Source organism: Myxine glutinosa, chromosome 7 (assembly GCF_964187855.1).
Source record: "Myxine glutinosa chromosome 7, kmMyxGlut1.1, whole genome shotgun sequence".
NCBI lineage: Eukaryota > Metazoa > Chordata > Myxini > Myxiniformes > Myxinidae > Myxine > Myxine glutinosa.
The window spans coordinates 126,061,256-126,085,407 of NC_136267.1; the positions used below are offsets into that span (position 1 = coordinate 126,061,256).

At 46.6% G+C, this 24,152-nt stretch overlaps 1 protein-coding gene across 10 annotated transcripts in view; it reads right to left on the reverse strand.

Annotated features, from left to right (window-relative positions):
• BAZ2B (bromodomain adjacent to zinc finger domain 2B) overlaps positions 1 to 24,152 on the reverse strand; it is a 420,170-nt gene that overhangs the window by 80,953 nt on the left and 315,065 nt on the right. For all 10 annotated transcript variants that reach the window (XM_078782265.1, XM_078782264.1, XM_068123184.2 and 7 more), the window contains one exon: positions 21,201 to 21,341. In XM_078782265.1, the coding sequence (XP_078638391.1) occupies positions 21,201 to 21,341 (141 nt within the window). The remainder of the gene's footprint in view (positions 1 to 21,200; positions 21,342 to 24,152) is intronic.

Sequence of the window (24,152 nt, forward strand, 5' to 3'; positions counted from 1 at the left end):
AATTTCCTTTAAAAACCATTTTCTCGGCAATAATTGGACTGATTCAGATCAAATTTTCACCATAGGAGGGATTCTGTCTTTAGAATATTTTAATGGTAATTATGACGTCACAGGTCACGTGGTTCGGCCGCCATATTGTTTTTCGTGAAAACACGAAAATCCCTTTTTCTCTGCACCGGCTGAACAGATCGAGGCCAAACTTTGCAGGCACAATCGCATACCCATGATTAACAAAAAAGTCTGCGAGCATGGCATCATGCGTCACATGGTTTCAGAGTTATGACGTTTTTAAGCATAAACCTTTAAAACCTAGCTCCTCCCTCATTTTTGATTCAATAGAGGGGAAACTTCACAGATGTGTTCAGCATGTCAGTCTACTATAATATCGTTTTGGAATTTGCAATAATCACGTGGTTTGGCAGATATCGTTAATTAAATGAAAATATTAAAAACATTTATATCTCTTGAATCGCTTAATTGATCGACGTGAAACTTCATACTATAGTAGAAGTCATGAGGAGTAACAAGTGTGGACAATCTCAAGATGATTGGACGTACGGTCTGGAAGCTAGAAGTTGTTATTGTATGAAGAAGAAGAACCGCAACACTTTTTCTTTCCAGGCCATGTGACATAACCACCTCACGAGCTCAGGGTAGCTCGGAATTAAATTCTTTCTTCGGAGTTGGCAGTCGCGAGAGGGTGTTAACATTCCACAGCATCAAATCTGGGCAAATTCTGATGAATTATCATAAAACTACGCTATATTGTCATTTACATTGGAAAATAAAATTGTGAAACTCTCCGCCGCCGAGGCTTAATTCTATCTGAAGTTCATCCTCTTTTCACTTTTAGAGAGAAAGAGAGGTATCTGCAAGCAATGGTAACCTTTATTTGGTGGAAATCGGAAAATGACGAAGTTATTCGAAATCTAACATTTTAAATTGATCGCATTTTCAAAGTGAATTCTTCCTCAGGTAAAATATCCATGCGTGCAGGCAGACTTTACGGCGTCAATTTGGCTCCGATTTCAAATCGGATTTCGATTATAGTCTTGCCTCGGATGAGCTAACAAAATACCACCACCAATTTGATGACAATGGGGAAAAATTTGACCAAGTTCGATCGACGCTAACCTTCGTTCTCACGCTGACATACCGCACACTCCACGGATGATGTCATGCCCACGGTACGACGTCTTCCACGGGTGGCAGATATCGTTAATTAAACATAGATATTTAAAAAATGGATATCTCTTGACAGGGGTGTGTGTGTGTGTGTGTGTGTGTGTTGGGGGGGGGGGGGGGGTGGGGTGTGCCTGTGTGTGGATTTTTGTGTGTGAGGATGTGTGTGCGTGTGTGTGGATTTGTGTGTGTGGGGATGTGTGTGTGGGGGGATGTGTGTGTGTGGGGATGTGTGTGTGGGGGGATGTGTGTGGGTGGATGTTTTTGTGGGGATGTGTGTGAGTGTGTGTGTATTGGGGGAGTGGGGGATGTGCGTTTGTGTGGATATGTGTGTGCGTGTGGGGGAGGGGGGTGGGCATGTTTGTGTGTGTGTGTGTGGGGGGGGGGGTATGGAGGATGTGTGTGTGTGTGTGTGTGTGTGTGTGTGTGTGTGTATCGGGGCTGTATCCAAGGGGGTGGTGTCAAAGCATGTCCAATGAAAGTGGGGTTGTATCAAAAGTGGGGTTGTATGAAAGCGGGAAGGCGGAGTAAACCGGTCATCACTGCCAGCAGTTAAAAAGTGACAGTTCTAGTTACCATTAAAATATTCTACAGACCGAGTCCCTCCTATGGTGAAAATTTGCTCTCAATCGGTCCTATTATTGCAGAGAAAATGGTTTTTAAAGGAAATTAGTCATTAAAATGGCAGTAGCACTGAGTCACCTGGCCTGGTAAGACAAAATGTTGCATTTCTTCTTCTTTCAACAATAAAGACTTCTAGCTTCGAGACCGTACAACCAATCATGTTGAAATTTTACAAACTTGTTCCGCTTGATGAGAGCTACATTACATTAAAAATTCAAGTCGATCAATGCAGTGGTTCAAGAGTTAGAAGCTTTTTAGGATTTCCCTTCAATTATTTATTGCGGCCAAATATGTGACTTATCAAAACGTCTCAAGTATGATTTAAACTTCCACCCATGGGGAACATTTGTTTGAAGTTTAGACTCGATATCTTCACAAATTATGGAGAAGATAGCATTTCTAGTTTATGCTTAAAAACGTCATAACTCCGAAACCATGTGACACATGACATCATGATTGCTGAACTTTCTGTTTGCCGTGGGTATGCGATTATGCATGCCAAGTTTGGGCTCGATCTGTTCAGCCATTGCGGAGAAAAAGGGGTTTTCGTGTTTTTCACGAAAAACAATATGGCGGCCGAACGTATGACTTCGAAATTTTTTGCATTCTGAGTTTCTTTTAACTAAGGATCTGGGAAAAAAATATCATTTTCGTGGGAGCAATTATGTGTTTGCCGAATTCTAACCTCTTAACGTTAGCATTTTTGATATACTAAATAAACATGTTTTCTGGTTCCATTGCAGAGTTCTTTAGAATGAACCATTATTCAAATTTTTCCATTGAGCCGTTTCAGAGATATAGAGGGGCAAATTTGAAGGTGTTTTCCAAGATGGCGCCCATACCACGTAACCTATGACGTCATAATTAGCATTAGAAAATTATACGTGCTTAGCCGATCATTTGATGAAAATTTCCTGTCAATCCGACAAGCGGTTGCTGAGAAACTTAATTTTAAAGTTTTCAGAGGTGCAAAATATGGTGGAAGAATAATAATAAGAAAACCTATAGCAGAAATAAAAGGTATTCCCTTACAATGTAATTGTATGGGAAACCTAATAATCAGTTCAAATTTCACAGCTGCAGTAGGTCACATATGGAGGGCACATTTGCAATGTGTTTCTCACAAGAATACAGCAGCATTTTTCATTGCAGACAATATCATGTAATAACAAAAATAGCAAGTGCACAGTGGATTGTGTTGTACTCGTGAAGAAACCGTCCGTATGCACGGAGTAATTCTCCCAGAATTACAGACGGGTCAATTCCCCCAGAACTGACGTATTTTACACTGGTTTGTAATACCTCTCCAACCAGAAGCGGTACTATATGATACACATTTACATCATAGGATAATTTGAGAAGTGTCTCTTTGTTTGTTTGACTTCTATTCACTTCTGAACTGCTGGACAGAAAGACTTGAAAACTGGTGTTTGAACTTAGGGGGTGCATGGAAAGGTTTTTTGGGGACGTTTTCGCTGATATGAAAATCCGATTCAAATTTTAAGTCAATCGGATGAAAATTGAGGATTTTAGAAATTCGAAAAATTTGTTGACCTTTTGGCTGACGTTGATCTCAAAAATAGTTGGTGGTTGAATTCAGTTTGCTGATTTGTTAATCTGATTCAAATTTCAAGTCAATCGGATGAAAATTTAGGATTTTAGAAAATTTGAAAATGTTGTTGACCTTTAGGCCTATGTTGACCTTTTGGCTTATGTTGATCTCCAAATTAGTTGGTGGTTGAATTCAGTTAGCTGATACATAAATCCTATTCAAATTTCAAGTCAATCGGATGAAAATTGAGGATTTTACAAATTTGAAAAAAGTGGTTGACCTTTGACCTATGTTGACATTTTGGCCAATCCTGATCTCAAAAATAGTTGGTGGTTGAATTCAGTTTGCTGATATGTTAATCTGATTCAAATTTCAAGTCAATCGGATGAAATTATGTCAACTCCTCAAACTTTTTATTCCCATTGTTGATGCAAAATCTCATTCCGAAAGTCCCAGCCAGTTCTGAGATACAGCTCGGAAATTGAGAGTGCACAAATAATTTTTTCCTTCTAAAAGCTGGTTTAGTACTCCGAAGGGGACTCAGAAACTCTGTTGTGGTATTAAAATTGCATTTTAATTGTAGAAACAAAAAACGAATTTTGGAAACAAATCTGACAGCAGCAATAAGCCTTACCCTATCCTATAGGCCAGAATCTTTCATCTCATCACCAAACTCATCCCCTCCTCCCCCCTCCCCATCTCTCCTCTCCACAAACCTCACCAAAATCCCTATGCATGTCTGTTCTCTCCCATAACCTTATCGTAGTTGTTCGCAACCTTTTTTTCCCCCCCACTCATCAAACTCCCCTATCATCCTATCCCTGTCTCACCTGGCCTCTCCCCTTATCTTCCATTCTCAATTTAACTCCATCCCCAGATCAGTGTGTACATAATAAATATTGTTAATGCCGAGGTGAACAAAGGGATGGGGAAGGATTACAGAAGATTCGATAAAATGCTGCACTCTGCATTAATAAATACAAATATTTATGCGAACATTAACATTGTGGGTCACATGAAGGTAAATGTAATTAAAGCATAAAGGTAAACATACTAATTAACAAGAGCCAGTGTGTACCCCGGTTTAGAATAGGTACACCGCATCCCTGCGTGTCGTAAGAGGCGACTAAAAGGGTTGGCGTCAGGAAGGGCATCCGGCCATAAAAACATTGCCTCAAAAAGAGAACCATGACAATTACGACACAATATGGGCAGGGTACAGCCCGAAGTACCCCGTGGGGGAGCCCACTCCCTCTCGTCAAAACGCAAGGTGGGGAACCCGATCGAAGCAAGGGTGGAAATCATTCCATTTATGACGACGAAACGTCTGATGCCCGACGTGGAGATCGGTTTCTGAGATTTGGGACATGGAATGTAGGGACAATGACAGGGAGATCAGGAGAAAGGGTGGAAGTATTGGTCAGAAGAAGAGTGGACATATGTTGTGTGCAGGAGACGAGAGGGAAGGGAAGTGGTGTGAGAATGGTGAAGGGTACGCAGGGACAGAAATACAAGTTTGTGTGGCAAGGGTGCCCGGAGGGCGTGAATGGTGTTGGTGTCCTGTTTTCTGAGGAGTTTGTAGACAGTGTGGTGAGTGTGACTAGAGTGAGTGATAGGTTGATGATGGTGAAAATGATGATTGGAAAGCTCTTGGTGAACATCATCTCAGGATATGCTCCGCAGGTTGGTCGGAGCGATGAAGAGAAGGACAAGTTCTGGTGTGCTATAGAGAAGCTGATGGAAAACGTGAAAGATGAGGAAGTTCCCCATCACCCATCCCTTTCAAATCTTCCCCCTTGCCCCTCCCCTCCAAATCTTCCCCATCACCCATCCCTTTCTGATCTCCCCCCTTGCCCCTTCCCTCCTAAACTCCCCCCACACCCCTCCCCTCTGAGACCCTCCCTCACTCCTCCCCTCCTAGACTCCCCTCTCACCCCTCCTCCTCAAAGCGTCCTCCCCGCTTCTTCCCCCTTCCAACTCTCACCTTCATCACCCTCAACCTTCTGCTTCACTCTTCCCCCTCCTCAAACAACACCTCACTGCGCCTCACCCAATCACCATCAAACCTTTTGTCCGCCCCATTCTTCCCTTTCTCCAAGCTGTTCTGAAATCTCTGACACACCTTCAACAGCTCTCCCTACCTCTACCTCCTCTTCCACATCATACCCTACCGCTCCCCCCCCCCCCCCTGTTCTGTATCCGATGCTCCCCCTTCCTCTTCTTTAACAGTATGGACCTCAAACATCCAGGGCCTTCGCTCAAACTTGACTGATCTCTCCATACAGGTTGCTTTTTTTTTTTTTTTTTCTTTTTGTATACAAGATCGAGGCTCGTGAAAGAGCTAACATTAATCACACAAAAAGACAAACCGACAAACCAGACAAACCAGACGTGATCTGCTTAACAGAAACTTTCCTCCTTCATGATGTCTCTGATTCCTTGGTATCTCTCCCAGGCTACTCCCTCCTCTGGTATGATAGACCTGAGCCTCGTCCTGGAGGGGGGGTTGCTATCTTTATAAAAAACTCTCTTCCTCACTCGCCCTGCACTGCCCTCTCTCCACCTCACCCCCAGGAATACCTTTGGCTACGGCTTCCCCTTCGTTCCCACCTTTTGTTCATATGTGTGTTGTACCATCCACCAAACAGTGATGACTCCATCTACATCTCGCTGTCTGATAACATGGACCAACTTCTATCTACCCATCCCAACTCTCTCTTCCTCATATGTGGTGATTTCAATTGTCACCATGCCAGTTGGCTGGGTGTGGGTACCTCTCTCACCAGCCATGGCTCTTCAGCAAAGGACTTCTGTGACTCACTGGGACTGACACAATCTGTCAATTTCCCGACCCGGATCTCAGTCAACGGAGCATCTTCTCTTCTGGATTTGGTTATGACAAACTTCCCTGAAAATGTCTGCTGCTCTTCTTCTGCTCCAATCGGCTCATCTGATCATGTGCTTGTCAAAGTGGACATCTCTCTGACCATTCTCAGAGAGCCTCCTCAGCGTCGACGAGTCTGGCATTTCACTCAGGCCAACTGGCATGGTCTTCAAGCAGCCATCAATCATCTGGACTGGTCTCCCATCTCTACTGCCTCTGACATCAACTCATCCTGGGAATTCTTCCAAAGTAAACTGCTCTCTCTCATGCACAGATTTATCCCATCTCATCTTCAGTTGTCATACCCTTCCTCCCATCCATGGTACACGGAATCTTGTGGTGAGGCTATTGCCCAGAAACAACTTGCTTTCGTCTCCTGGAAAGCAAATCCAACGGAAGGAAATCTCATTTCCTTTCACAAAGCCCGAAACAAGTGTGTGTCCACCCTCAGGAGAGCCAGGAAACAATATCTCTCCGTTCTCAGGACAGAACTCTCTTATGTCTCCCTCTTCCAAATCCTGGTGGCATCTGGTCAAATCTGTTTCTGGTGTTTGTTCCCCCTCCAATGCCTCCATCCCCTCCCTCACCTCAAACGGCCACACGGCTGAATCCGAGCGTGAAAAAGCTGAATGCCTCAACTCTGTGTTTGCCTCTAAATCTTGTGTCCCAAACCCATCCCTCTCTGTACCCACCGTACCCAGTCATACCCAGCTGCTCCTGGACTCTGTGTCCTTTCCTCCTGACAAGGTGGAAAAGTTTCTGTCAACCCTCGACTCTGATTCTGCAACTGGACCTGACCGGCATCAGCCCACGGGTCCTAAAATCTTGTTCTTCCGCTCTTTCACTTCCTCTCTCTGTTCTCTTCACACTCTCTTTTGCTCAAGGTCATCTGCCATCTGCTTGGAAATCTGCCAACATCACCGCTTTGCAAAAGGTGCAAAAACAGATCCCAGCAACTACAGACCAATCAGCCTTCTCTCAATTATCAGTAAAGTCATGGAATCCATCATTGCTTCAGATATGAAATCTTTCCTCTTCTCCAATGGCTTGATCTCTGATCATCAATTTGGTTTCAGACCTGGTCACTCTACTCTGGACATGCTGCTACTGCTTTCTCAGCAATGGATGGAGGTCCTCAATGCCAAACAGGAAATTAGAGCTGTCTCCCTTGACATATCACGTGCCTTCGATACGGTCTAGCACCCCGTTCTGCTCACCAAACTCTCCTCTGTTGGTATCCATGGAAATCTCCACGCATGGCTGGCGGACTTCCTCTCTAGTCGTAGTCAACGTGTGGCTCTGAATGGGTTTCTCTCATCTCCTCTTCCTGTTCAGGCTGGAGTTCCACAAGGCAGTGTTCTGGGCCCTGTGCTTTTTCTGGTCTTCATCAATGAATCTTTCCCTGTTTGTCGTTAAAGGCGGCAAAAAGGGTTGGCGTCAGGAAGGGCATCCGGCCGTAAAACATTGCTTCAAAAAGGGGACCGAAAAACAACAACAACCACGGTTCCCGAAAAAGGCCAACCCCCGCTTGCGGGGAAAAATGGCCTCTAAAGGTGTTTTTTTTTTATTTTTATCAATGATCTCTCCGACTCTCTTGAAAATCCTCTCTATCTCTTTGCTGATGACTCTACTCTCTGTCGCTCCATTCTTCATCCCTCAGATTGGCAGTCTGCAGCCTCCTCACTCTCTGCAGACCTGGACAAAATCACAGACTGGGCAAACAAGTGGAACATGTCTTTCAATCCTGACAAATCTCACACTCTTACGATGTCTCTCCGAAAAGACCGACTGGACAACCCTCCCATCTACTTTCTGAATAATCCTCTCCAAGAAGTTCTGTCACTCAAACTTTTGGGTCTCACTATCTGCCATGATCTTTCCTGGGAAAACCACATTTCAAATCTGGCCTCCAAAGCCAGTCCCCGACTGGGCATCCTCCGTCGTGCGAAGTCCTTCCTTGGCACACCTGAGCTCCTCACCACGTACAAGGCTTTCATCCACAGCTCAATGGAATACTGCTCTCCCCTCTGGGGTGGTGCTCCTGCCTCACACCTAGCTAGTCTTCACGCTGTTGAAAGCAAAGCATTCAGAATCATTGGAATCTCCCGCGATGAAGCTAACTCCAAGGGCCTCTCACTCACTCACCGCAGGCAGGTTGGTGGTCTTTCTGTCTTCTACTGAGTCCTCTCTGGCCTTGCCCCCCGAGCTCTCTCTGGGCTCTGTCCCGCAAATATTCCTACAGATCGCACAAGATCTGCCTGCAACCCTCTTATGGTTAAACTGCCAAAATCAAGACTTTCTGCTCACCTTCACTCCTTCATTCCTCTTTTCTCCCGCCTCTGGAACAAACTCCCTCACTCTCTTCAATCCCACTCCACCCTCCAGGTCTTTAAAACAGCTGTTCACCACCATCTCTTATCTTCCCCCATCCAAAACCTTGATCTTTTCTATCCCCGATAATTTCACCCCAAATACTCTTTTTGAAATACCAACTTCTGTCCTGGAAGTCCTTGGTGTCCTTGTGTTTTATACTTCTCCCACCCCCCCCCCCTCCCCACGCCTCCACCCCCCAAGCCCTCTCCCTCCCACACATCTCCCTGCTCTTAAATGTTGTGTGCTCTCAAGTGTTTGTGTGCTTCCCATTCTCTTGTCTTCCGCTCCCTCTTTTTATATATTTTGTTTGTCTGGTTGATTTGTTTGTGAAGTAAATGTCAGCTCTTTCACGAGCCTCGATTCAGTATTCAAAAAAAAAAGAAAAAAGAAAAGAAAAAAAAGTTGTTGTGGTAGGAGGAGACCTAAATGGACATGTGGGAAGGAGTATGGACGGTTTTGAGGGAGTTCATGGGGGTTACGGATATGGTGCGAGAAATGGAGAAGGTGAAAGGATTTTGGAGTTTGCTGATGGAGCTGATTTGTTGATTTGTAATACTCAGTTCCAGAAAGAGGATAATAAGCTTGTTACAATGTTACATACACGTCAGGTGGGTCAACGACAACCGTTGAATACCTGCTGGTGCATAGGCGAGATAGGGGACACAAAGGTGATCCCGGGGGAGGAGGCTGTTTCACAGCACCACTTGGTTGTCTGCGACATAAGGGTGAAAGGTGCGAGGAGAGCTCGGCGGGTGAAGTACCAACCGAGAATGAAGGTGTGGAGGTTGAAAGAGGTGACAGTGAGGGCGGCATTAAAAGAGAGGCTGAGTATGGTGGAGGATGATGTGGTTGAGCTTGAAAGTGGTTGGATGTCAATGAAAGATAGTCTGTTGGGAGCCGTTGGTGAGGTATGTGGATGGACAAAAGGACCACCGAGGCACTCGGAAACATGGTGGTGGGATGATGAAGTTGGAAAGAAGATTGACGAGAAGAGGAAGAAGTTCAAGGAGTGGCAGAAGGCAAAGGGTATGGTGGCAGAAAAGGCAGAGCATGAAAGTTATAAGGCAGCCAAGAAGGCTGCAAAGAAAGAGGTAGCAAAGGCACAGGAGGCATGGAGGAAAATGTTCGGAGAACGCTTGGATTTGGAAGAGGGTCAGAGAGCGGTATTCAGGATTGCAAAGCAGATAGCGAAAGAGAGGTGTGATATGATGGGGGTGAGATGCTTGAAGGATGAAGTGGGACAAATCGTTGTGGACCCAGATGGAATTAAAGGAAGATGGAAGAGATATATGGAAATACTGTTGAATGCAGAGAATGAATGGGATGGCAACATAGAGAGTAACCCAGTTTTAGGACCGGCAGGGAAGATAACCGAGAAGGAAGTTGAGGAAGCGATAAAAGCAATGAAGAGTAGAAAAGCGGGAGGGCCGACGGGAGTTGTGGGAGATATGTTGAAGGCAGCGGGAAATTGGGGTGTGAAGAGAATGACAGAGATCTGCAATCTGGTGGTGAAAGAAGGCCGCATTCCAGTGGCTTGGGAACAGAGTACCCTCGTCCCTCTATACAAGGGGAAAGGTGACCCTCTGGACTGTGGCTCGTATCGAGCGATAAAGTTATTGGAGCATGGAATGAAGGTATTGGAAAGGGTGTTGGAGAGGAGGATAAGGAAGAAAGTGAAGATTGATGAAATGCAGTTTGGATTTATGCCAGGAAGAGGAACAACAGACACGCTTTTATTATGAGGCAGTTGCAGGAGAAGTATATGGAGAAGAGGAAGAAGTTGTTTCTTGGATTTGTTGATCTGGAGAAAGCATTCGATAGGGTTCCACGTGAAGTAGTGACAGGGGCATTGAGGAAGTTATGAGTGGAGGAATGGTTGATCAGAGTAGTGATGGCAATGTACAAAAGAGCGCGCACAGCTGTAAGGATGAAGGATGGGAACAGTGGTGAGTTTGAGGTGAAGGTGGGAGTGCATCAGGGGTCGGTACTAAGTCCACTACTATTTGTAGCTGTGATGGAGATGCTGGCTCAGAACATAAAGGAGGGTTTTCCGTGGGAGTTGTTGTATGCAGATGATCTGGTTTTGATTGCAGAAAGTATGGATGGACTGAAGGAGAAGATGAACAAGTGGAAGGAATGTATGGAGACAAAAGGTCTGAAGGTGAATATCAGAAAAACGAAGGTAATGGTAAGTGGTAAAGCATGTGGTGAGGTGGAAAGAACTGGGAAGTGGCCGTGTGCTGTGTGCAGGCAGGGTATCAGAGTGAATTCCATTCAATGTACAATGTGTGCTGAGTGGGTTCATCAAAAATGTAGTGGTTTGAGATGGTCATTAACCAGTGTGGCAGCTACATTCAAGTGAAAGGTGTGCACAGGGGGAGCTGCAGATGGAGGAAATGTTGAGTTGGATCTTGGAGATGGCGTGAACTGGAAGGTGTGAAAACATTTTGTTACCTAGGAGACATGCTGAATGGAGAAGGTGGATCAGACTCGGCAACAGTTGCTCGATGTGCATGGAAGAAGTTTCGGGAACTGAGTGGCGTGCTGACGAGGAGGGGAGTGTCATTGAAGCTGAAGGGAAAGGTGTATGCTGCATGTGTGAGAAGTGTTATGATTTATGGGAGTGAGACATGGGTAATGAACGTAGAGCAGCAACGAAGGCTGGAAAGGGTGGAAATGCGAATGGTTCAGTGGATGTGTGGTGTATCGTTGAGAGAGAGGAAGACAAATGATGAATTGCGAAAGATGATGGGAATAGAGCCTGTGATGGATGCTGTGAAGAGAAACAGGTTGACATGGTTTGGTCATGTGTTGAGGAAGGATGAAAGTGACTGGTTGAAAAGAGTGATGGAAATGAATGTAGAAGGAAGTAGAGGACGGGGAAGACCGAGAAAGACTTGGCTAAAGATGGTCAAAGAAGAAATGCGGGCAAGGGGGTTAACAAGGGGAGATGCAGAAAATATGGCAAAATGGAGAACATTGTCATGGGGACCGCAAGGCTAACCCCCGCTCTTGCAGGGAAAATGGCCTTAAAATGCCTGTTGTTGTTGTTGTTGTACTAACTAACAAGAGCCTCAATTTACTTATCTTGCATCAAAGAACACTAAAAAAATAGGATGTGGATAATAGCCAAAGACATGATGGGTGAATCTTCTTGTGTAGAGGATTCAGTGTACAGATACTTCCATGCAGTTAGTCACATAAACAAATTTGAACCCATGTGATATCCCCCTATGAACGACCAGTACTCAAATTCCTTACAGGTTCTGAACAACCAAGAAACATCACATACACATGGATTACACTGGATGGTTTGCCATCGTCTTCCCAGTGGTCGTAAGAGCAGGAATTTGGGATCTCGCAAAAGTGTCGCCAATAGCTGGCCTACTCTTTGCGAAAGATGCAGGATGCCCATTTTAATGTCCATTTCAGGGACAGCACACACATTGATGCTTCATTCTGCTTGCGAAACACCAGGATGACAGTTCATAGCTGGGCCGAGATTCTAACCCAAGTGAGAAAGCTGGGAGGCAAAGAATGTGTGTACCACTACCAGTATGTATGTATGTATGTATATATATATATATATATATATATATATACAGTAATACCCCGGCCTACATTATTAATTGGTTCCATAAGCCGTGACGTAACTCGGTTTTTGATGTAAACCGGGCGTAATGTCTTAAAAATGCTTTAAAATGAAGACAAACACCGTAATTCGTAAAACTAGAGTAAATAACTGGAGGAGGCTGCGGCTTCATCCTGAATCTTTGCCGCTCCCCGTCGGGAGTCCCTCCGTTGTTTTCTATCGGTCAGGTTTTCTCCTCGAACGGGGTGACCGGCACGGATGTGTCGACCATGAGCTGGCTTGTGTGCCGAGTGGCTCCGCGGCCCGCTTCACCACGGCGTGCTTTACCCAACGTGTCCGAGCAGTTTCACCGGTGGTCGTTTCGTGTCGTCTGTGACGAACGAATGAGCTCAGGGTTCCGTGAACCCGGCCGCCCCGGGGATCGACGCTCGCCTCCGAGTCGTAGGCGTGCCCCGTCTTTCCTCGAGCGGCCGAAGTTGCGTACTTCTTTTTTTTGGACGATGCGATATACGCAGAAACGACGACGTACAGGCAGGCATTTGCAAATCCATGCACATGTGCACATGCACACGTCGATCGGTTCTTTACAAGGATATGCATCAACAACAACTTGCTACTCCCTGCACCACAGATGTCAATTTCCAAACAATTTACCTACTCCCTCTACCTAACTTTAAACTACCCTCCCCGGGTATTCGTGAAGGGGTCCATCCTCCCCCATCCACTCCTTCGCACCATGCACTCCACACCACTCAATCCACACTACTCACTCCACACACCATTTATTCCCACACACCAAGTATTCTCTCCATTTATCCACTTGCACCCCATGCAAGTCAATCACTCAACACCATTACACATGTCCTCAATACACCACTCATACACTTTCTCCGGTCATCCCAGACCATTGCCTCATTTCACCAAGTTCAACGATAACCAGATTCTCACACACACAACCATTCTCGACCAATGCCTCATTTCACCAAGTTCATTCCAAAGATCCTCATTCAATTCCTCATTTGCGCCTAAAGCTCATCCTCATACTCACACACATGATACACCAAGATACACCAAGAGCGGCTTCAGCTTGAAGTTGCCGGTGCAATTACCCCCAAGCATTAGCGTTAGCCGCTCCTTCGTGACTTTGTAGCCTGGCATGGTCTTCTCATCCTTCAAGATAAAGGAGATGATGATGTAGGCGTGACGTAAAGTCGCACATAATGACGTTCGCTGAACTGAAATTTACTCTAGAAGAGTGGTGTAAAGTCGGGATTGACGTAGGTCGAAATGGCATAAAACGGGGGATGACTGTATATATAATTTTTTTTTTTTTTTTTTTTTTTTTGTATACTGAATCGAGGCTCGTGAAAGAGCTAACATTTATTTCACAAACAAATCACCGGAATCAAATTCCTGCGAGGGGCAAAGTGTGAAAAAATTCTGACTCAATGCGAGGCTCGAACCACGGACCTCCATTGATAACTCGTCAACAGCCCACTGCGCTATTGAGCCAGCCACAATCTCCTCAGAACTTTTCCACACTAAACACTGCGAGCTTTATCATGGCCGATGTCTTACATGCCTGCGAGGCAGACCCTGAATGTTAGCGTAAGTATATGCATGCGTATGTATGTATGAATAAGTAGAAATGCATTGAAGATTAATTCATCTACAATTTTATAAACAGGAATCAAATTCCTGCGAGGGGCTAAGTGTGAAAAAATTCTGACTCAATGTGGGGCTCGAACCACAGACCTCCGTTGATACCGCGTCACCAGCCCACTGCGCTATCGAGCCAGCCGCAATCTCCTCAGAACTTTTCCACACTTAACACTGCGCGCATTTGCACCTGAGCTGATGCACCTGATTCTAATTTTAGGTATTTGAAGTAGTGATAAATGTAGGGGTGTACTTACTTTTTCCACATGCGAAATTTGCATTTATGTTTATTTAAATTATACAATGGACTACAAAATGTAAATGTTTCATGATATTTGTTATATTATATCACCTTTATCTATCAATATTGTTGAAATGAAGATCAAATAGCTGTATGTTGAAATATGTTGAAAAAGTCAAAACTTTACATGGGGTGTACTTACTTTTTCACGTGACTGTATGCATACATATAAATAAATAAATATCTATCTATCTATAAATTCACGTGTGCGTGTGGATAATATATATATATATATATATATATATATATATATATATATATATATATATATATATATATATATATATATACATACATGCACACACTTACACATATATATTTATATATATATTTATTTATATATATATATATATATATATATATATATATATATGTATATATATATATACTGTATATATATATATATATATATACATACATACATATATATATATATATATATATATATATATATATATATATATATATATATATACAGCAATACCCCGGCCTACGTCATTCATTGGATCCATAAGCCGTGACGTAAATCGGTTTTTGACGTAAACCGGGCGTATTGCCTTAAAAATGCCTTAAAATGAAGACAAACACCGTAAAACTAGAGTAAACAACTCGCTAAAGTATATAACTATCGCTAAACCTTAAAGAACACTAACAACACATTTCAGTCATATTTTTTAATGAGTACTGAACACAATTAATAAATGAATTTGTAAAGAATAATAAATAAAGATCTGCTCGGGCAAGAATCCCTCGTCCTCAATGAGCTTCTTCAATATGGCAGGAAATTCCTCGGCGGCTACGGTGTCGGCAGCTGCAGCTTCGCCCTGAATCTTGACGTTGTGCACGCTGAAGTGCCGTTTAAAGCATGCAAACCATCCAGAGCTTGCAATGAAGGTTGTGTCCTTATCCTCCGGGTAATTCTTCAGAAGATCCTGGAACAAAGACTTCGCCTTCTCCTGTATCAGCAGCTGGCTCGTTGGTATGCGTTCATGGGTCTGGCGGTTGATCCACAACAAAAGGAGTCTCTCCATCTCGTCGAAAATCTGACCCCTCGTATCCACATTACGCTTGGAAACACTAGCACTATCCTTCTTAGGACCCATGGCTAACACAGACTGTAGTGAAATTATACCGAAGGTGAACCCAGGGAGTGCTCGCTTAAAAAGGGGCGTCTATAAGACCCGGGACAACCGGGGCGCACAAACACTCCAGCGGCACTTACTGTGACATAGTCCTGTAGTTTGAATGGTATGTACGCCCCTATATGCTGCGCTGATTTGTTTTACCTATTGTGATATCGGACATTGCCCATACAATACTCTGATTCTAATGTCTGTTGCATGAATGTATTTTTACAGGATGTTACTTCAGATCTAAATGATATTAAACCTACCCAAGGGACAAGTCGTGTCTGAGCTTGATTTTCACGACATTTAATATCATTTAGATCGCCGAAATGACTGAACACAAGATGATCATGGTACCGATTCTCGGAGCTGACGCTCAAGCTGAGGGATCGGGATCGGAGTTCACCCACTGGCTCAAAACGCTGGAGAATTACTTTGCTGCTCACGAAACAGAGCCCACCGCTGCGGTGAAGCTGTCCGTGTTACAGTCGAAGGTCCATCACACCGTTTACCGGAGCATTGCTCGATTTGTGACGTACGCTACGGCTCTGGCCGAGCTGAAGCGACTATACGTAAAAACACGGAGCGCTGTGCACGGCCGGCATCAACTCTCCCAGCGGCGACAACAACCCTCGGAATCGATCGATCGCTACGCGCAGGAGCTGCGTTACCTATTGGCGGACTGCGTGCAGGAGGTACGGACCCACGAGCAGGTGCAGGACGACCTGCTCCGAGATTCATTCGTCTCCGGAATTAATTCTCGAGTCTTGAGGCTCCGACTCCTGGAGGTCGCGGAGCTGACATTTACGGAGGCACTACGGCTGGCACGCGTCTATACAGATGCCCGTGAACAATCCACCGCTTATGATCACCCACGAGTCATGGCGGGGACTTCTCAACTCGTGCGACCGGAGAGGGGTACCGCCGAGGATATGGGGGAGGACCCGACCACCACGGCCGAGTCTCTTGGTGCTCCTGAAGCGGACTCCGCTTCCAGCCTAACTGCTGCCGCCGCGGCCCGGCCACGGCCTGACCGGTACGCAAAATGTTATTTTTGTGGGAATCGGCAGCACCCTCGATCTGACTGCCTGGCCCGGGAAGCCATATGCCACCTGTGCTCCACCAAGGGCCATTTTGCAAAGGTCTGCAGGAAGGCCGCTCGGGGCACGCGCCCCCGCGCGACCTTGAATGGGCTCATCACTGAGCCAACGGATCGAGCACCGGACGGATAGCCTCACTCGGCTTTGATGAGCCGACCACCTTCTCGCGGGCCTCTGGCTGCACGCACGACCTTGGTGAGCTACACCGGGCCGCCGAAACAAATGGCGTGAACGCGACCAGCCGCAGCGCGACCGACCTTGACTGGCGTTCGAACGCCTACTTCAAACAAGCGACATGCTCCTGCTTTGGAAACTCCTCGTGATGTGCGGCAAACGCAGCACGTGACTCGAGCCCCATCTGACGGTGGCTCTTACGAATTACATGCACCCACTCTGGCATATGAATCTGCAGACGGCAGTGATCCTTCTCATGTGACTCGAGCGCCATCTGGCGGCGGCTCTTACGACCTACACACACTCACTCCGGCAAATGAAACTGCTGATGAGCCAACTATGCGCTTGTCACGAGGATCCTCCCCGGGCTGCCCGAATGCCCGGCAAACTGCAGCCGGCGTGGGAACATCCTCTGACAGTGGTATTACTGCTGATGAGCCAACTATGCGCTTGTCACGAGGATCCTCCACGGGCTGCCCGAATGACCGGCAAACTGCAGCCGGCGTGGGAACGTCCTCTGACAGTGGGTATTACGATTTCTATGCTCCTGCTGAGGCCCAACCTGCCGACGATGCCTGGAAGATTGCAGCCGGAGTGGGATCCACCCGCGAGGTGCGATCTTCTCGCCCGGCCGGTACAATACCTGCCGGGTCTGCCGGCCTTGCGCAGGCCATCATTCCGCTCAAGGTCACGGGCGTTTTTGCGCAAGCTTTGATTGACACGGGGTCTACGGATAGTTTTATCGATCAACGACTAGTGCATCAACATGGGTGGCCGGTTCTCGGGACAACACGCCGGATCTTCATGGCCTCCCAAGGACTTCGGTTGAGCACAAAAGGGGCGTGTCGATTGAAACTTGTGATAAAGGGACGCACGTTCCCGGATGTGTATCTCATGGTATTACCTGCTTTATGTGCCGACGTTCTGTTAGGACTTGATTTCCTTAAGCGGCATGGACGTTTGGAAATAGACTTCGGTGGGCCGGACACGCTTGCTGTGTGCGCCCTCGCTCAAATGGATGTGGAGCCTCTCTCGCTGTTCCCCAACCTGAACACTGATTGTACCCCTGTAGCCGTCAAATCGCGGCGCTACTCTCGCGCAGACGCGCAATTCATTGCGGAAGAAACGGCCCAGCTCTTAAAGGACGGTATTATAGAACCCAGTAGGTCACCGTGGCGGGCCCAAGTCTTAGTGGTGCGAAGTGAGGCCCACCGCCGGCGCATGGTAATCGACTACTCACAGACGATTAATCGTTTTACACAGCTGGATGCCTACCCCTTACCGGGGATGGACGCCCTGGTACGCCAGGTGGCCCTGTATTCCGTTTATAGCACTCTCAGTCTGCGTAGTGCGTATCATCAGGTCCCCATCTCTAGGGCTGATCGCGTCTTTACAGCCTTTGAATCGGGTCAGCGGTTGTACCAGTTCACTCGACTCCCCTTTGGGGTAACTAACGGAGTCACTTGTTTTCAGAGGGCTATGGATGACCTCGTTGCGAAGGAGAACTTGACCGATGTCTTTGTCTATCTGGACAATCTTACTGTTTGTGGGTATGACCAGGAGCATCACGACGCTAATCTGAAGCGCTTCCTCAAGGTCGCGTGGAAATATCGCCTAACCATGAATGCGGCTAAGTGTCGTTACTCTCTACGCACGGTAGATCTTTTGGGGTACACCGTGACCCATGGCTCTGTCTCTCCGGATAAGGAGCGTCTGCGACCTTTGCTCGATATGGTTCCGCCTAGCGATCGGGCTTCGCTGAAACGCGCTCTTGGGCTGTTCGCCCACTATTCAAAGTGGGTGCAAAATTTCTCCATGAAGCTCCGCCCCCTCGTGGCCTGCGACACGTTCCCCATGGGCCCGGCCGCCTTGGCGGCCTTCGAGGGCCTTAAAGCCGACATCGCAGGCGCCGCTGTTGCGACGATTGACGAGAGTGCCTCTTTCGTTTTGGAGAGTGATGCCTCAGATCATGCAATAGCGGCGACTCTCTCCCAAGGGGGATGCCCTGTGGCTTTCTTTTCACGGTCTCTCACCTCCGCCGAGCGGAGGCATTCGTCTGTCGAAAAGGAAGCGTACGCGATCGTCGAATCAATTCGGCGATGGCGGCCGTACCTGCTTGGGCGGTGTTTCCAAATCGTCACGGACCAACAAAGCGTTGCATTTATGTATGACACCTTACATGCTCAGCGCATTAAGAATGAGAAAATCACCCGTTGGCGTATCGAACTCGCCGACTTCTGCTACACCATCAAATACCGCCCGGGGAAGGATAACCTGGTCGCCGACGCCTTATCGAGGCCGGCCACTTGCGCGGGGGTTGTCACTTTGGAGGGGCTGCGCACTTTGCACGGCACTATGTGTCATCCCGGGGTAGTGCGTTTCGCGCATTTCGTGCGCGAGGGGAATCTGCCGTACTCGATTGAGGACATCCGCCGCATCTGCCGTGATTGCACGATCTGTGCGGCGCTCAAACCGCGTTTTTACAACCCTCCTATGGGGACGCTCGTTAGGGCTACTAGACCATGGGAGCGCTTGGCGATGGACTTCAAAGGGCCGCTGCCGTTGTCGAGTAACTCTCGTTATCTGCTCACTATCGTCGATGAGTATTCACGATTCCCCTTTGCTTATACGTGCGGGGATATGTCGGCTGCCACGGTTATTCGGTGCCTGCAGAATTTGTTTTGTATGTTCGGGTATCCGGCCTACGTGCATACCGATCGGGGTGCGGTGTTCCTGTCTCAGGAGGTGAGGGGCTACTTGCTCCAGCATAATGTCGCTTCGAGCTACACCACCCCGTACCGCCCCCAAGCGAATGGGCAGATCGAACGCTTTATGGGATTATATGGAGGGCCGTCATGCTAAGCCTCCGGACCCTCGGCCGAGGCCTCGATAAATGGGCGTGGTCGCTACCTGCCGCTCTAAACTCGATCCGGGCTCTCCTATGTACTGCCACCAACCAGACTCCTCACGCGAGACTGTTCCACCACCCTAGAAGCTCGGGTAGTATCCAATCTTTGCCCAGCTGGCTCACTGAGCCGGGGCCCGCCTATCTCAAATGAGCGGTTTGTGCTAGCAAGTACGACCCCCTTGTTGATAAGGTGCGGGTCCTCCAGGCTAATCCCGAGCATGCTCGCGTGTTAACGGCGGACAGCCATGAGTCTACTGTCTCCGTACGCCATCTCGCCCCATGTGGGGACGACGACCGGGATATCGACGAACCCATCTACGAGTCTATGGACTCTACCAAAGCTTCCTCTATGGAACTACTACCGTCACTTCCGTTGTCACCCACTCCCTTGCCCGAAGGCGCTGGGGCGCCCCCTCCGACACCCACCTCCGGCAGCTATTCCGACGCGGGGGACTCCGGGCTTGGGGACGCCGTACCCGGTAGTTTCCGAACACGAACTGGCAGGGTAGTTCGCCGCCCCGACCGCTACGGGTGGACCGACTGACGTGGATTGACGTGACCCATTCGATTATTGCTAACGCTTGCTTGCAACCTGCCGAGCGGCAGTATAGTTTTAACGGCGGGGAGAATGTAGTGAAATTATACCGAAGGTGAACCCAGGGAGTGCTCGCTTAAAAAGGGGCGTCTATAAGACCCGGGACACCGGGGCGCACAAACACTCCAGCGGCACTTACTGTGACATAGTCCTGTAGTTTGAATGGTATGTACGCCCCTATATGCTGCGCTGATTTGTTTTACCTATTGTGATATCGGACATTGCCCATACAATACTCTGATTCTAATGTCTGTTGCATGAATGTATTTTTACAGGATGTTACTTCAGATCTAAATGATATTAAACCTACCCAAGGGACAAGTCGTGTCTGAGCTTGATTTTCACGACACAGACACAGTAAAGGAATAATCACAAAAATAACAGCGAAAGGCAAAGCAAGCACGCGACCGCAGCACAGGACAAAATGCATATGGCGTCGCCTTTGTTTTGAATGAGAACCAGCAGCTACGCGTACGTATACTGTACGTACATTTTAAAAATATTTTTAATGTGCTGTTTATTGTATTTTAAATTATTTTTTGGCTTATTTTATTGTTAATTTTTATGTACTATTTTATTTAGTTTAAATATATTTTAAAGGAAAAATTGATTTTTTTCACGTCCTATTATGATGTAGGAGTGACGTAAAGTCGCACATAATGACGTTCGTTGAACTGAAATTTACTCTAGAAGAGTGGCGTAAAGTCGGATTTGACGTAGGTCGAAATGGCGTAAAACGGGGTAATGCTGTATATATATATATATATATATATATATATATATATATATATATATATATATATATATATATATATATATGTGTGTGTATGTATATATATACCGGTGATAACTTGCCCACTGCTTGTGAAAGACACTTTGACATCCGACAACTAATGCCTCAGCTATTTCAATATGTAAACAAATATAATTGGGAAGAAAAATAGAACTGCTTTAGCTTTAATATGGTGAGTGTCTGGGACTTTTGCAAGTATCCCTATAACTATAATCTCTATAACTAGTTCCTATAACACTTTGAATGCCCTTATACATTATCTCGGCGATTACAATAATCCCAGGAAAGTATAAAGTTAACGATTACTGGAAGGGCAGTAATGCACACTGTATGTACCTTTTGCTCTGTGAGGCACAGATCTTCATTTGGCTTTTTCATCTCAAGGGCTATCTGCAGCTCAAGACGGCGCATCTCTTGCCTACGCTCCTTGTTCAGCTGTTTTTCTACCACTCTCTCTTGCTTCAGTCGCTCTTTCTCCTGGAAGCAGCACATCCAGACAAATGGTCATACTATGTCTTTTTAGTTGGGAAATGGGGTTGGGTGGGGGGTGGAGGGTGGGGCGGGGGAGGGTAGAGGGGAAAATTATAAAGGGAGGGAAATGGGGGGGGATTAGCAGGTAACAGTAGTTTAAGTGTTGAGAATGTACATTTTATTTTTGTCTCACCACCATTCATAAATACAGCGTACAGCGAAACCTGCCCTAAAATGATTATTAATAATAAGTAGCATCAGATGAACTTCAACACAATGTTGAAAAAAACGAATGGGCATTTGAAAATGGTACACATGATATGGAGGAACACGATTGAACACTGAGAATTGGGAAACGGCCCTGCGATCTCAGGAGAAAACTGTGCCAATTCCGCGAAACCATGCGGCCGATCAAATGACTGAGGACATGGTTTAATGCACCCGATAACTTATTTATCCGATATGCTGTCAGGAAGAGCAAGTGTTATCACGGATTTTTTTCCTTGTTGCTTCCCTTTACCATGGGAAAAGGTGTTCCGTCAAATGTTCATTCTGGACCTATTTTGCCTTTTCACCAATTGGCATAACTCCAAAATTGTGTCACCTCACCTATCCCAATCCACAAACTCACCTCTGCTCTGACAAATTTCAAATCAAAATATGACTTAAGTCATTGCTCAAGGTACAGGTACATGATATTTGGAGCCAGTGAAGTTCAGCTATTCCTTAAAGAAATGTCTAAGCCCGTAAAATCCTCAATTAAGACAGTTATTTATTTCAGGTCTCTCTGGAATAAAAACACCTGGGGAAGGGGAAGGGGGAAGGGGGGGGGGGGGAGGAGGGAAAGTTGTGTTCACTTGCAAACAGAACTTTCGATGGAAAAATCAGCTCTGAATCAATGAAGTGTCACACATATCGTGTGGAGCTTCAAACAGGCAAATAATGAAAATGCTCATCAATAACCAACATCACATAATGTACATATGGACAATATCAGGCCAGAAGTATCCCAATTTTTTGGTGATGACTGAATTGGTTTCGCAGGCAGAGTGAAGCAGGAATGTGTGTGTCCCTAGGCCGGACGTCAAGCCAGGCATCCCATCTTCTGGCATTAGTTGGAGGATGTTAAAGCTCCCACAGTGTCCTTTTCAAAGAGTCGGTGAACTATCGCTGGAACTCAAAACAAATTACAAATCCCTGCTCTGACCTTTGTGTGGTGGCTGGGGGAGGGGGGAGAAGGAGGGAGGAGGGCATTAGGGGGAATTGGGGGGGGGCACTACATCAGCGACACAACTGCGTTCCCAGCAGTGATGCAAACTAGGATACAAAACCCAGCAGTGATACAAAGCTCTATATTTGAGACAGCCTTGCCTGGAATAAAAGCTATGTTCAGATAAAAATAAATAAATCATGGACTCAAAGTGGGACAAAATAACAGTGTACAGTCCAAAGCTGGACCTCATACTTCGTTTAAAATTACTTTCGTTGCCCAACAATGCATTTTTTGCTCTCAAAATCACAGGCCGAGGAGCAAAATCATGCTGAGGAGGCAAATCATGCCGAGGAGGAAAAATCATGCCTCGGAGGCAAATCATGCTGAGGAGGCAAATCATGCCGAGGATGCAAATCATGCCGAGGAGGCAAATCATGCCTAGGAGGCAAATCATGCTGAGGAGGGCAAATCATGCCCAGGAGGAAAATCATGCCGAGGAGACCAATCATGCCTAGGAGGCAAATCATGCCGAGGAGGCAAATCATGCCTAGGAGGCAAATCATGCTGAGGAGGAAAATCATGCCGAGGAGGAAAATCATTCCAAGGAGGCAAATCATGCCTAGGAGGCAAATCATGCTGAGGAGGGAAATCATGCCGAGGAGGCAAATCATGCCGAGGAGGCAAATCATGCCTAGGAGGCAAATCATGCCTAGGAGGCAAATCATGCCGAGGAGGCAAATCATGCTGAGGAGGCAAATCATGCTGAGGAGGCAAATCATGCCGAGGAGGAAAATCATGCCGAGGAGGCAAATCATGCCTAGGAGGCAAATCATGCCGAGGAGGCAAATCATGCCGAGGAGGCAAATCATGCCCAGGAGGCAAATCATGCTGAGGAGGCAAATCATGCCTAGGAGGCAAATCATGCTGAGGAGGCAAATCATGCCGAGGAGGAAAATCATGCCGAAGAGGCAAATCATGCCTAGGAGGCAAATCATGCTGAGGAGGCAAATCATGCCTAGGAGGCAAATCATGCTGAGGGGGAAAATCATGCCGAGGAGGAAAATCATGCCAAGGAGGCAAATCATGCCTAGGAGGCAAATCATGCTGAGGAGGCAAATCATGCCGAAGAGGCAAATCATGCTGAGGAGGCAAATCATGCCGAGGAGGCAAATCATGCCGAGGAGGAAAATCATGCCGAGGAGGCAAATCATGCCTAGGAGGCAAATCATGCTGAGGAGGCAAATCATGCCGAGGAGGCAAATCATGCCGAGGAGGCAAATCATGCCTAGGAGGCAAATCATGCCTAGGAGGCAAATCATGCCGAGGAGGCAAATCATGCCTAGGAGGCAAATCATGCTGAGGAGGCAAATCATGCCTAGGAGGCAAATCATGCTGAGGAGGAAAATCATGCCGAGGAGGAAAATCATGCCGAGGAGGCAAATCATGCCTAGGAGGCAAATCATGCTGAGGAGGCAAATCATGCCGAGGAGGCAAATCATGCCGAGGAGGAAAATCATGCCGAGGAGGCAAATCATGCCTAGGAGGCAAATCATGCTGAGGAGGCAAATCATGCCGAGGAGGCAAATCATGCCGAGGAGGCAAAT